Below are 11,488 nucleotides of genomic sequence, written 5' to 3' on the forward strand. Positions count from 1 at the left end.
CGAGGGAAAGATGAATGCGGCCAAGTACAGGGATATCCTGGACGAAAACCTTTTCCAGAGTGCTCTGGACCTCAGACTGGGCCGAAGGTTTACCTTCCAACAAGACAATGACCCTAAGCGCGCCGCTAAAATAACGAAGGAGTGGCTTCACAACAACTCCGTGGCTGTTCTTGAATGGCCCAGCCAGAGCCCTGACTTAAACCCAATTGAGCATCTCTGGAGAGACCTGAAAATGGCTGTCCACCAACGTTTACCATCCAACCTGACAGAACTGGAGAGGATCTGCAAGGAGGAATGGCAGAGGATACCCAAATCCAGATGTGAAAAACTTGTTGCATCTTTCCCAAAACGACTCATGGCTGTATTAGATCAAAAGGGTGCTTCTACTAAATACTGAGCAAAGGGTCTGAATACTTATGACCATGTGATATTTCAGTTTTTCTTTTTTAATAAATTTGCAATAATTTCTACTTTTCTGTCAAGATGGGGTGCTGAGTGTACATTACTGAGAAATAAAATGAACTTTTTTGATTTTTGGAAAATGGCTGCAATGAAACAAAGAGTGAAAAATTTAAAGGGGTCTGAATACTTTCCGTACCCACTGTACATCTGAAGGACACAGGACACTCGTTTGAGGACCACCGGGTGCACATTTTAGACAGAGAAGATGGATGGTTTGAAAGAAGCCATTTACACAAGAGTGGAGAGACCATCTCTCACGACAGTCAGAAGAACGAACCAACCAAGAGTTATTGATCACCAACCTGTGTTTCTCTACCACTCAGTCAGAAGCTTCCCGGATGAGGGATGAAACGAAAGAATCTCCCACCAAGTCCAGTTGCCCGTGATTTGAACCTTACTTAGATGCAGATGAGGACAGCGTGTACATGCACAGATACTGTACAAATATAATTCTCAGACACTCTCTGCTGATCCTGTACATTTGGTTTAATGAAGAACAAACTGAGGTCACAGAAACATGTTTGTACATAAAACACAGATATAATCACAGTTACAGAAACACAGACAGTATTTTGGTTTCTATTTACATCAAATCAATAAATAGGAGGTACAGGACAGGTACGAGCCCCGCTGTTAACAGTGGTCGACTGAGTGAAGAACATGAGGTGCAGGGTGGGCCAGTGGTTAAAGAAATGTCACAGGTTCAAGTCCCGGATCTGCCATTGTGCCACCGAGCAAATAAAATTCATTTATTAAAATCTGCTCTAGAAAACATCACATTTCTAGCGTGTATGGAGGACAATCCCTGACTTTCCTGGAAAAAAATAAGTCAATACAGTTTTTATTTAAGCTTGACACAAATTAGAAAAAGGCACAAAAAGACAAATAAATCAATTAATGTGTATATAAATAAAATCATTATGAGGGTTAAACCGTTAATTAATTCTGCTCAGGGAAAATAAATCCACAGCTATTTTATTCTCTCATTTAAAAAAATGAATTTATTAATTTGCCAGATAATTTATTTTTCTCCTAAAGCAGGTTGGTCCTCCATACATCTGTCTGACTGGCTGCACTGTAAATGTTCAGTGTGAGACGTTGGACACTGTTATCGCTGAGACACATGTTAATGTCTTTACAGTCAAGTTATCTCAATTAAGATTTTCATGAAACCAGAAGAAAATGAGATATCAGACACAGAAACGGCTGCAGATTAAAGGAACAGTCCGACATTTTGGAAGCCTGATGTTGTAGCTAAGAAGCCAGTGACGAGTCCACTGAGTGTCAGCTGGAGACAGGACAAATATCTCATGCTGAAACCATGCTGGGCCTTCTTTAAAGAACCATTTTGTTTTTCCTTTTCAAATCTTTTCTTCCCCATCAGCCGTTTTAAGTCCGATTAACCAAACTCTCTTCACCTCACACACTTGTTGTAAATCGCTCGTTCCACCTGCTGGATCCACCAGAGATTTGACAATTCGATTAATCGAATCAAAATAACCGGTCTGTACGGTCGGTCGTCTGACGACGTCTGAGGTCAGAGGTGTTTCTAACTGTTGTGAACGTCCAAACTGGAAAGTGGACAGAAGAGTCGGACGCCATTCCTGGATGAGGCCACTTTACATTTCTGTTTGTACACCAGCTCAACACATAACATGTAAATCACCTCAGAGTTCTGGGAAGGTGGATTTGTTCACTTTCGATGGGGTGCTAGGCTAGAAGCTTGACCCAGGTATCAGTCTTTGTGCTAAGCTAGGCTAAACACGTCCTGGAGCTATTTCTGACTCAGAGAAAACAGAACAAGAGGGTTTATAAAATGTTGGACTGTTCCTTTAATCCTTTAAAAATCATCTGCGAGGTGTTACTGTGACTGAACAAAGGGACCTCTGAGAGGTAAAGTTCAGTGGTTAGTCCGCTTGTTGCAGAATTCCACACAGATTTAATCTAACAGTGGAACATTAAAGTCTCTGCAGAGGGAAGAAGTCTGTAACAAGACGGATCCCTCAGTGCAGTGACGCCTTCCTAAGATCATCTGAACATGAACTGAACCTGTGCAACACAACAACGTCCTGTACAAAAAGGTGCTTTGAACAAATATTCTGATATTTTTTTACTTGAGGAATGTATAAAGAAATGTACATATTTCTAGATATTTATCTACAGAATGCCAGAGAGGGAAAAGATCTTGTAATCAGGGGAAAGTGGTTTTTGGATCTTTAAGCTGTTCTAGTCACAAAAGATATTTTCTCTTTCAAATGCTTGAGTTCTTTAAATCACAATAATCATTATATATGTACATGTAATTATGTTGTTTATGTTTTCCATCATGATTCTTCCATAATCACAGGAAGTAAAGCAGAAGTCGTCTCTGGCTGTGAATGGGTTGGGAAAACTCTGACAGGGTGACCAACGGATGGTCACTGCGTACAGAGTTCAACATTTTAGCTCATATGATTTATAAATCTTCATTAATTCAGAGTTTTGATATGAAGTTTTTTCTGGTTCTGTTTGTTCAGCTCATGCTCTGGAACTTCTCTCTCAGATTTTTCACGATGCTCTGCTGACCGGCCTCAGTCTTCTGTCCGGAGCTCGTTTTCTGGGACTCGTCGTCCTGATCGGACGCCGTGGTGGAGTCGAGCTCTGGAGGCCTCGTGGACTCAGTTTTGGAGTCCTCCCTCTGTTTGTATTCGTCAGACTCCTGGTAGACCCGGCAGCGGTCGATGACGGCCATGATGGAGATCTTCTCCCTGCTGGTGGGTGAACGGATCTGAACGTACTTTTCGTCGTCGCCTTCTTTGGATTCTTTGGTCGTTTCTGCAGACTCAGAAAGCTTCTCAAAGACGATGATCTTGTGTTCGGGGTCATTTGTTAGCGGCGCTTCGGCTGCAACGTAGTAACCGTCGTAGTTGCCATTGGCGACCTGGTCCTGGAGGTTCTGCAGCTCAGTCATTTGGGCTCCGCTCAGCCGAGGGTCCAGAGAATTGGCTCTGTGAAGCCGCTTTCTGCGTTCTTCTCTGCTGGACTCACGGCTGCTGGAAAGTTTGAACGAAGAACTGCCAGGAGCTCCGTCAGCGAGGAGGCCAGAGGAGCAGCTGGAGTGCCTCCTCAGACCTCCGTCAAACATCTGCTCCTGGACAGAGCGACTCCGGCCGACAGAACTCTTCTGGGAGAGACCGTGGTCGGAGTATTTGGAGCGGAGTTCTCGGACGTCGGGCCAGCTGAAGCCCTCGATGGAGGAGGACCGAAGGGAATTTACCAGGCTGCGGGAGCGAGCCTGGGGCGGGGAGACCACACCCGAGCTGCCCACCGAGCTGCAGGTGAGGCCAGGGGTCGGAGATGGGATCTGGTCTACAGGGCTCACCGGTAGAGAGGTCGCCTGGTTGTGAGGAACCAGTGGCAGAGTCAGGTTGGATTTACCTGCAAAGCCAAACAGATCATGAATTTAAAGCATAATTTAAATAAATCGTTTTATTATTAACTTGTTTCAGACTAAATTAGGAAAGATAATGTTATCACAAAACTACCAAAATAAAAGCAGAATAATCCTCAAAGGTATGAACAAGTGTTACGGAACTTGGAGATATTAGAACAGCCTGATTGTTAAAGTACCTTCAAATGCCAAACATTGGTATAAATACAGTAATACTGCTCATTTGAGTATTTAAATCAGTATTATAGTATCTGCCCCTCTATTCAATATGTTCAGTCATGAACTGGGTCGAAGACACGTTCATCTAAGTCGCTACAGTCTGGCATGTTTGTGTTTATGTTCAGGTAAAGACATATTTAAAAAGGTCAACGGGACGCCACACTACCTGCACTCTCCTTCTCCTCCACCACAGAGGGTAAGAACTTGCCCATCAGGAGGCCCTGACTTCGCTGTCGGACCACTGGTTTGGTTGTTTTGATTCGTTGGCTGTATTGGCGGGCCAGATTGAGGACTTTGCTTTTGGTCTTGTCTGCGTCCTCCAGCTGGTTTGAATCCTCACCGGGCTTTTCCCCCTCTGCCTCCGCCTTCAGCTGGGCGATGCGAGGAACCGGAGCCCTGAAGACGACGGGCTCTTCCCTGAACACCTTCAGTGCGTCCTTCAGACTTCCTGTCCGAGTCACATCGGAGGCTTTGTGCTTGAGGGGCGAAGGGCTCGTGGATTCCTCTGTGATGGTGCTGAGGTCAGACGCCCCACTCTCTCGGTCACAGCTCTTGTGTGGGGTCTCCGCCGCGTCTGTCGCTCTGGAGTTTCTTGGAGCTTCTCGACTCCGTTCACGGCGTCGGTCTTCGCTTTGGGATCTGTTGATCTCTTGCTCCATCGACTGCCAGATTTTGATCATTTCAGATGAAGGTCTGAACTCTTCGTCCTCGGAAAAATTGTCCTGCATGCTTTGAGATCTGGACCTTTGGATTTCTGCTGAATCTTCTGGATCTGTGCTTCTCTGATCAGACTTCAGAGAGTCCAAAGAGTCACTAAAGACCATGTGACCCCACGTATCTGTGGATAAAGCAGACTCTGCCGAAGAGGGGTCAAAACTGGAGGATGAGCCCAAGGTGGAGGGATTTTTCTGGACAGAATCATCCTTCGGGATGCTGTTGAACCGGCTGACGGAGCTCCTGACCAGCCCAGTCGGGATGTAGGTCAGGCTCTCTCTGCGCTGGAGGCTGAAGGTGGCGTCACGGTTCTCTGCATTCTCATAATAACTCTTGATTTTGCCAATGAGCAGCTGGTCCTGCCTAGACAGGGTGGAGTCCCGCCTCCAACGAATGCCGCGGTCGGCATCGAAAAGGCTGTCGTCCCGAGGAGACAGCAGGGTCAAGTCTGTCCCCCCGAAGGTCTCAGCAGAATCAGAACAGACACTGTTTTGCCGTAAAGGGTGATTGGATGGTTCGGCGCTGAGGCTGAGGCTGCTGCCGGTCCTGCTGGGTAGCCGTGGTGAAGCACAACCAAGGGAGCGAGCGTCGTCCTGGACCAGGCTGCCTCGCCTGATGCTGTTGCTGAAATGCTGAGCGATGGCGCTGGCTTTGTCCAGGACAGAGGAGGGAAGGATGCTGGAGGTTTCGCCTTCTTTCTCCGCTGCCCCCTCCTCGTCCTCCGACGATTCCCCACTACTCAGGGTTTTTGAATCTGAATCAGGTGTGGAGGAGCACGGTTGTTCTGTGGGCTCTGAATCTCTTTCCAGTTTCAGGTCTTCTGAACTTTGAGGGGATACTGGGATCCTCTGAGATGTAGCAGACAAACTGTCCGGATCCGATGGTTTTGGTTCTGGTTCAGGGTTTTCTATTGGTTCAGACTCTGACGTCTTCTCCTGTGGAAGCTCATCTGTGGGGGGCTACAAAGGAAGAAAAACCAAAACAGGACAAATAATTAGGAAATATGGAAATATTTTCTGAACCATTTATCACTTTGAATGAAGCTTGACTTTCTGTGGTCCGCTATACCCTTATGAATTAAATAATTAATATCAAATTACAGTGGGACAATTGACACAGTGGAGCCCGACAAGCACGGCAAAGTGTCCTTACAAGAGTTCATGGTCTTTATCATCAGCCGAGAAACAGTAAATGTGGAGACAGAGCTCCTACCAAGAACAAGCAACGGCTGCTGGTCACACATGAAGCCCTAAAGGCCGAAAGGGCTGGTTTGCTTTTCGTTAACTGATCCCTAACCTGACCCGGCTGTTTGTGTTGGTCCCTGTCCGGGACGTATGGGCAACACGGAGAGCCAAAGTGAAAAGGGAGCTTTCAGGTTCTGTTCAAATAGTCAAAAAACCTCATTCATACTGATTTGTGAGTCAATTATGTTGTGTAATGGAAATTTCAAGAAAACACTGCCATGTAACTAATTAACTAGGGGCCTCCAGCCTCTTTGGGTATGGGGTCAATGGAAGGTAAATGTGTGTGATGCTTTAACTAATCTCACTAGGGGCCTCCAGCCTCTTTGGGTACGGGGTCAATGGAAGGTAAATGTGTGTGATGCTTTAACAAATGTCCAGAGGGGCCAAGACTCTAAGTGGTTCACCATATGTACCTTGGACATGGGTGTCTTTCTATAGATTCCCCTAGGGAACACTGAAAGACACCAAGTTCCTTTGATGAGATAGTACTCCGACCCTGTTACACTGCAGCTCACTCGGCTGATTCTCTGTGATGTGTCCCTGTGAGGTCCTGAGCTGTTTATTTAAACACGCTTTTTCCCACCACAGTTGTCAGAACGGAATCTCATATCTGTGTTTCTTCAGTTTGAATGTTTTTTGAGGCACCATTTCCCATAAGCCCTCAGGCCAAAGGGGGATAAACATCACGACCCGACAGAAGAAACGAGCCCACGGGCGAGTCCAGAGTTCATTCAGGAGAGAAGAAAGTGTTGATGAATTTTACGGATATGGACGAAACCAAGCTATCTGTTAATACGCTGGTGAATTTTCATGGGCGCTGTAGTTTTTTGTGCTCACAATGCAATTGTTGTTGCACTTTGTTTAAATCACCAGAGTTTTTAAAATCCAGCTGCTGCAGAGGAGCTGATCTGTCTTTGAATATGGAAAGTAAACCTCAGGAACCGATGAAAGAAACGCTGAATGAGAGACAGGAAGTGATGTCAGGACTTGCTGTAAAAACAAACAAGGTATCAAACCAGTGAGTCGTCCACTGTGCTGTTATTTACCTGCTCACACGTCGGCTGAAGTCCACCCGGCTCGTCTTCTTCAGGAAGTCGGCCATTTTCTTTGTTACAGCCATTAGAAGAGACGTCGTCTCCCTCGGCCTCCTTCAACAAAGACAAAATAAATTCTTTAAGGGCAGCAGATCAAACTGAAGCTGTGAGTTTAAATATTTTAATATCCTCATATAAAACCACAAATAACAAACCACGACTGCATTAGTGTTAATTATTATATTAGTGTTACTCTGCTGTAAAAACACTGTCCACTCATTCTTAAAGGGTCATTTCACCCAAACCACAAACAATAAATCACCTTCTCCTTCAGAGGCAACGTGTTGTCTGGATGATCCACAGAACCAAAACCAAACACTAAAGTTTGTTAACTATAATTTTTGGATGCTTTGAGCTTCATTGTCCTGAGCTGGGAAGAAATCTAAGCAAATCAAACTATATCGTGGTTAGACACCAGTTTTTCTACCGAGTGAACAAACAGAATGAACAACAGTAACCATCTCCGGCTGTGATCGGCAGTTAGGTGATAAATGTTGTGCAGCTGAATCATCCATCAGTCTCTTCAACCACACGTGCAAATAAACAAAGCAACAACACACAGACAGCCGCAGCAAACGCCTGGTTCGACTATGCAACCAAACAAGCTTTCAGTTAGATTCGGTGTTCGGCCCCACAGCGGTAAAGATTAAATCACACAATATGCTTTAAAAGCTGCAGGTCAGATGCCACAAAAGCTAAAAATACATGAAGGTAAAACGTAGGTGTGAAAATTCTGTATCAGCTGCTAAACTTTTCCATCAGAATGAGCTGCACTGAACAATTCAGCATTTTAATAAATTATCTTGTTCTCAGTCTTCTCCAGAGTGTTTTCAGTTATATCAATTTAGAACAGCAACAGGTCTAGGATGAGTTTAGCCTAGCTTAGCACAAAGACTGGAAAGCAGGAGCTAGCGTGGCCCCATCAAAAGAGAAAGTCTGTCTGGGGTTTATGTCGTACCTTCTTTATACAACAGGTACATATAAGAAAAAGGTTTATGATATTACAGATGATGTGCAGCTTCACGTTTCCATGCTATAGCAGGACGTTGTGCCTGCCAGACCAAACTGAAGGCATCAAACACTTTGACAGCTTTAAAAAGAAGGTTAAACCTCAGGGTTTGCACTCTTTGTGTCTATCAAGTTTGATATAATAGAGTGTTTTATTTTGTGACTCTGTGGTTGAGTGAAGTCGACATAAAACAGCAGATTTTCAACGGCAGTTCTGCACTGGGTTTTTCTCTTGATGGAGCTAGGCTAGCTGTTTCCCCCAGATCCAGTGCTAAGCTGGGCTAAACAGGTCCTGGACACAGAGATGAAACTGAAACACTGGAGAAGACAGAACAAGAGGGTTTTTATCAGAAACTGACAGTTGATGTTGTTCGATGTGAAGGATTGCCTTCTCTAACCGTCACTGAACATAAACAGTCCCGTGTCCGTCACCCTGCTGAGGGTTAGCGTTGACCCCTAACATGCAGCTGGTGTTAGTTCCACACGTGAAGCTCATGCAGCAGGTGGCTGAGAGCTCCAGGCAGCAGTAAGTCATCCCTGAGCGGAGCGGGGAGCGCCGTTATCCGTGACTTTAGTTTGTTACAGAGCCGGAGAAGGACGGGAGGAGGGCAGGCAACCAGATGTTGGGGGGGAACACGAAGAACACCTGGCTGGCAGCAGAAAGCCTCACCGTCACCATGGTAACCCCTGTTGAAAGCAGAGCCTGGGCGCCGTAGTGCCAGCAGGAGATGGCAGCCAGCACGGAGCTGGCGAAGTCGTCTACCTGGTCGTCCTCCAGCAGAATCTCGTCTGACTCGCTGTCCTCTGCTGGCGTCTGACTTGACTGCTGAGGACACAACCTCCCCGCCTCCTCCTCCTCTTCAGCGGCCCGGTGAGCCTCAGACTCGCCCAGCGTGTTGCTGCTGGAGGCGGGCTGGCGACGGCGGAACTCCCCCTCAGTGTCCGAGTGCTGCAGGACGTCACACACCATCCGGTTTTCCATTTTCTAGGACTAATGTAGTGTTGATTTGACAGCAGTGCTGGACCACCTGTTCCTCAGTCCCCCGGGGGTCCAAAGGCCCCGGGGGTTTATCACCTGGTCCTCTGGGTCATGTTTCAACCCCCCCCAGTAATAATTACAGTTACAGCTCCTGGTAGCAGTGTGCCCATGGGTGTACAGACAACTCTCTGGATTACTGTGAATATCAAAACTTTCTCAGATTATTGAAAAGGTCGTCTTTCTTTTTTGAATATTTTTCAATCTGGTTTCTGAGTCTGCACTAATCGAAGTCGCTGCTACCTGTAGACGCTAATGACTGCAACATTAATGTGCTGCCTGCGACACTGCAGACCACGACCCCCTTCTGAGCACTGGGTGAACATCCATGTAATATAATGGTTCCCCTCCTTCCTAGAAGTTACAACCTTCTCAGCTGCCTGTAGTGGTTCGTTGTTCATGTTTCCCCTGAGTCACGTTATGTGTTACGCTGACGACACACAGTTGTTCCTCTAATATCCCGTAATATTAGCTAAACATGTACCTTGTGACTCTCAGAGTCTTGAGCATTTTATTTGGCCCAGACCTTAAATTTGATAAACAAATAAATGTTGAGTTTTAAGCAGTTGATTTTAACCTTCGTTGGTTAAGCAAAGTCAAGCATGTTTTCTTTTAGAGGTCAGAAATCAACAACGACTTTTATTTTATTTTTCCTTCATTATTGCAAAGCACTGAATCTCAGAGCCAAAATAAAGATGAATCGCACCATTTTCTCAGATTAACGTCTGCACTGGTTACTGGCTTTGAACAGTGTCCTTCCACAGCCCACTGTCCTCCTACAACACTGTGGTCACCTGACAAACTGCAAACTGAAATGTCCTGCCTGACCTACAACAGCATTAAGGCTGAACGCTGGTTAAAGTCTGACTCTTACCTTTATGACGGCTGTGTGATCAGCAGGAGAATCCGCAGCAGAAGAAGAAGAGCAGACACGATGATTGGTTAAACACAGACAGCAGAGAGAGTTCATTACCATGTCTCTGACAGACTAATCAGAAAGATCAGCTGAGACTTGTTTGACCTCTGGATCTAATCAGCTGATCAGTAACATCATCATGGTAACCGATGTAACTTGAAACATGTGAACTTGTGAATAAAAACAATAACAGAATAATAAAAAACAAATGATGCACTTTGTTGTCATGATACATTATCAGCCGAACACTGAAACAACGTTGGATTTGCTTGTTTGTCCTCATACAGCTGACTTTTAAAGAATAAAGTTGAGGACAGTGAATCTAACACGAGACAGGAAGTAGTCTTAGTCACAACAACAACAACAACATGTTTGTACCTTTGGTGTTCTTCAGTACTTGTTTGGTCGGCTCTGAAGAAGAAACAGCAACGTTAAAGATAAACACAGAGAGAACGAACGGATGTGAGAAACAAATCTGTAAACAGGAAGTAGATCACGTCGTTGGCGTGTGTTTACCCGACTGTTGTCGTCCCTGACAACCGTCTCGTGGAATCTCATCAGACTGAGACAGAGCTTTCTTCAGCCGCTCAGGGCTGTAACGGTACCTTGGAGGGTCTACAGGTGACACAACAACAACAATTATTTTAGAGAACATGTGATCAGTACATATTGTTCTGGGTGATTTTACAGATCTGTTATAATATCACAGTCACATGTGAGATATTAATAATCTGAACAAGTAGTTTTACTTTGGACACTTTAAGTGTGTTCTTTAATAACAAAATGAATACTTGCTTTAACTTGAAACGGAGTATTTGTACATCGTTCTATTAGTATTTTTACTAAAGTAAAGGATGCTGGATGATGATGATAATGGATGATGTGATATTTAATGACTCACAGAATTATCTTAGCTGATTACCTTTATGAGCCGGTGAGGTTTAATAACTGATCTTCAGTCTGAACAGTAATGTCGTGTTCGTAACGGTCAATAATTATTAAATAATGATTAAATATCTTTAGATCACGTAATCATTAAATGTCTCTTTTTCTAACTGATGAAGATCAAATCAAAAACATTTACTCACATATGGAGTTCATTTCCAAGATGGCCTCTTTAGCCTGAAACAAAAACAGCAAGTAAAAGCAGTGTTACAGGTGCGTATACTGGTGCGTATACTGGTGCGTATACTGGTGCGTATACTGGTGCATATACTGGTGCATATACTGGTGCATATACTGGTGCATATACTGGTGCGTATACTGGTGCGTATACTGGTGCGTATACTGGTGCGTATACTGGTGCATATACTGGTGCGTATACTGGTGCATACAGGTGCGTATACTGGTGCTACAGGTGGTGTC

The 11,488-nt window shown here is 44.9% G+C and overlaps 1 protein-coding gene across 3 annotated transcripts in view; it reads right to left on the reverse strand.

The window, feature by feature from the left end:
• Window positions 1–927: 927 nt before the first annotated feature.
• Window positions 928–11,488, reverse strand: part of LOC123977319 (pleckstrin homology domain-containing family G member 3-like) — a 34,303-nt gene continuing 23,742 nt past the window's right edge. For all 3 annotated transcript variants that reach the window (XM_046059905.1, XM_046059904.1, XM_046059906.1), the window contains 7 exons: window positions 11,212–11,245; window positions 10,640–10,738; window positions 10,502–10,534; window positions 10,082–10,092; window positions 7,116–7,217; window positions 4,278–5,784; window positions 928–3,879 (listed from right to left, as the gene is read on the reverse strand). In XM_046059905.1, coding sequence (XP_045915861.1) covers window positions 2,975–3,879; window positions 4,278–5,784; window positions 7,116–7,217; window positions 10,082–10,092; window positions 10,502–10,534; window positions 10,640–10,738; window positions 11,212–11,245 — 2,691 coding nt within the window. In that variant the 3' untranslated portion in view covers window positions 928–2,974. The remainder of the gene's footprint in view (window positions 3,880–4,277; window positions 5,785–7,115; window positions 7,218–10,081; window positions 10,093–10,501; window positions 10,535–10,639; window positions 10,739–11,211; window positions 11,246–11,488) is intronic.

The sequence above is a fragment of the Micropterus dolomieu genome, linkage group LG10, assembly GCF_021292245.1.
Source record: "Micropterus dolomieu isolate WLL.071019.BEF.003 ecotype Adirondacks linkage group LG10, ASM2129224v1, whole genome shotgun sequence".
In the NCBI taxonomy this organism is placed as follows: domain Eukaryota; kingdom Metazoa; phylum Chordata; class Actinopteri; order Centrarchiformes; family Centrarchidae; genus Micropterus; species Micropterus dolomieu.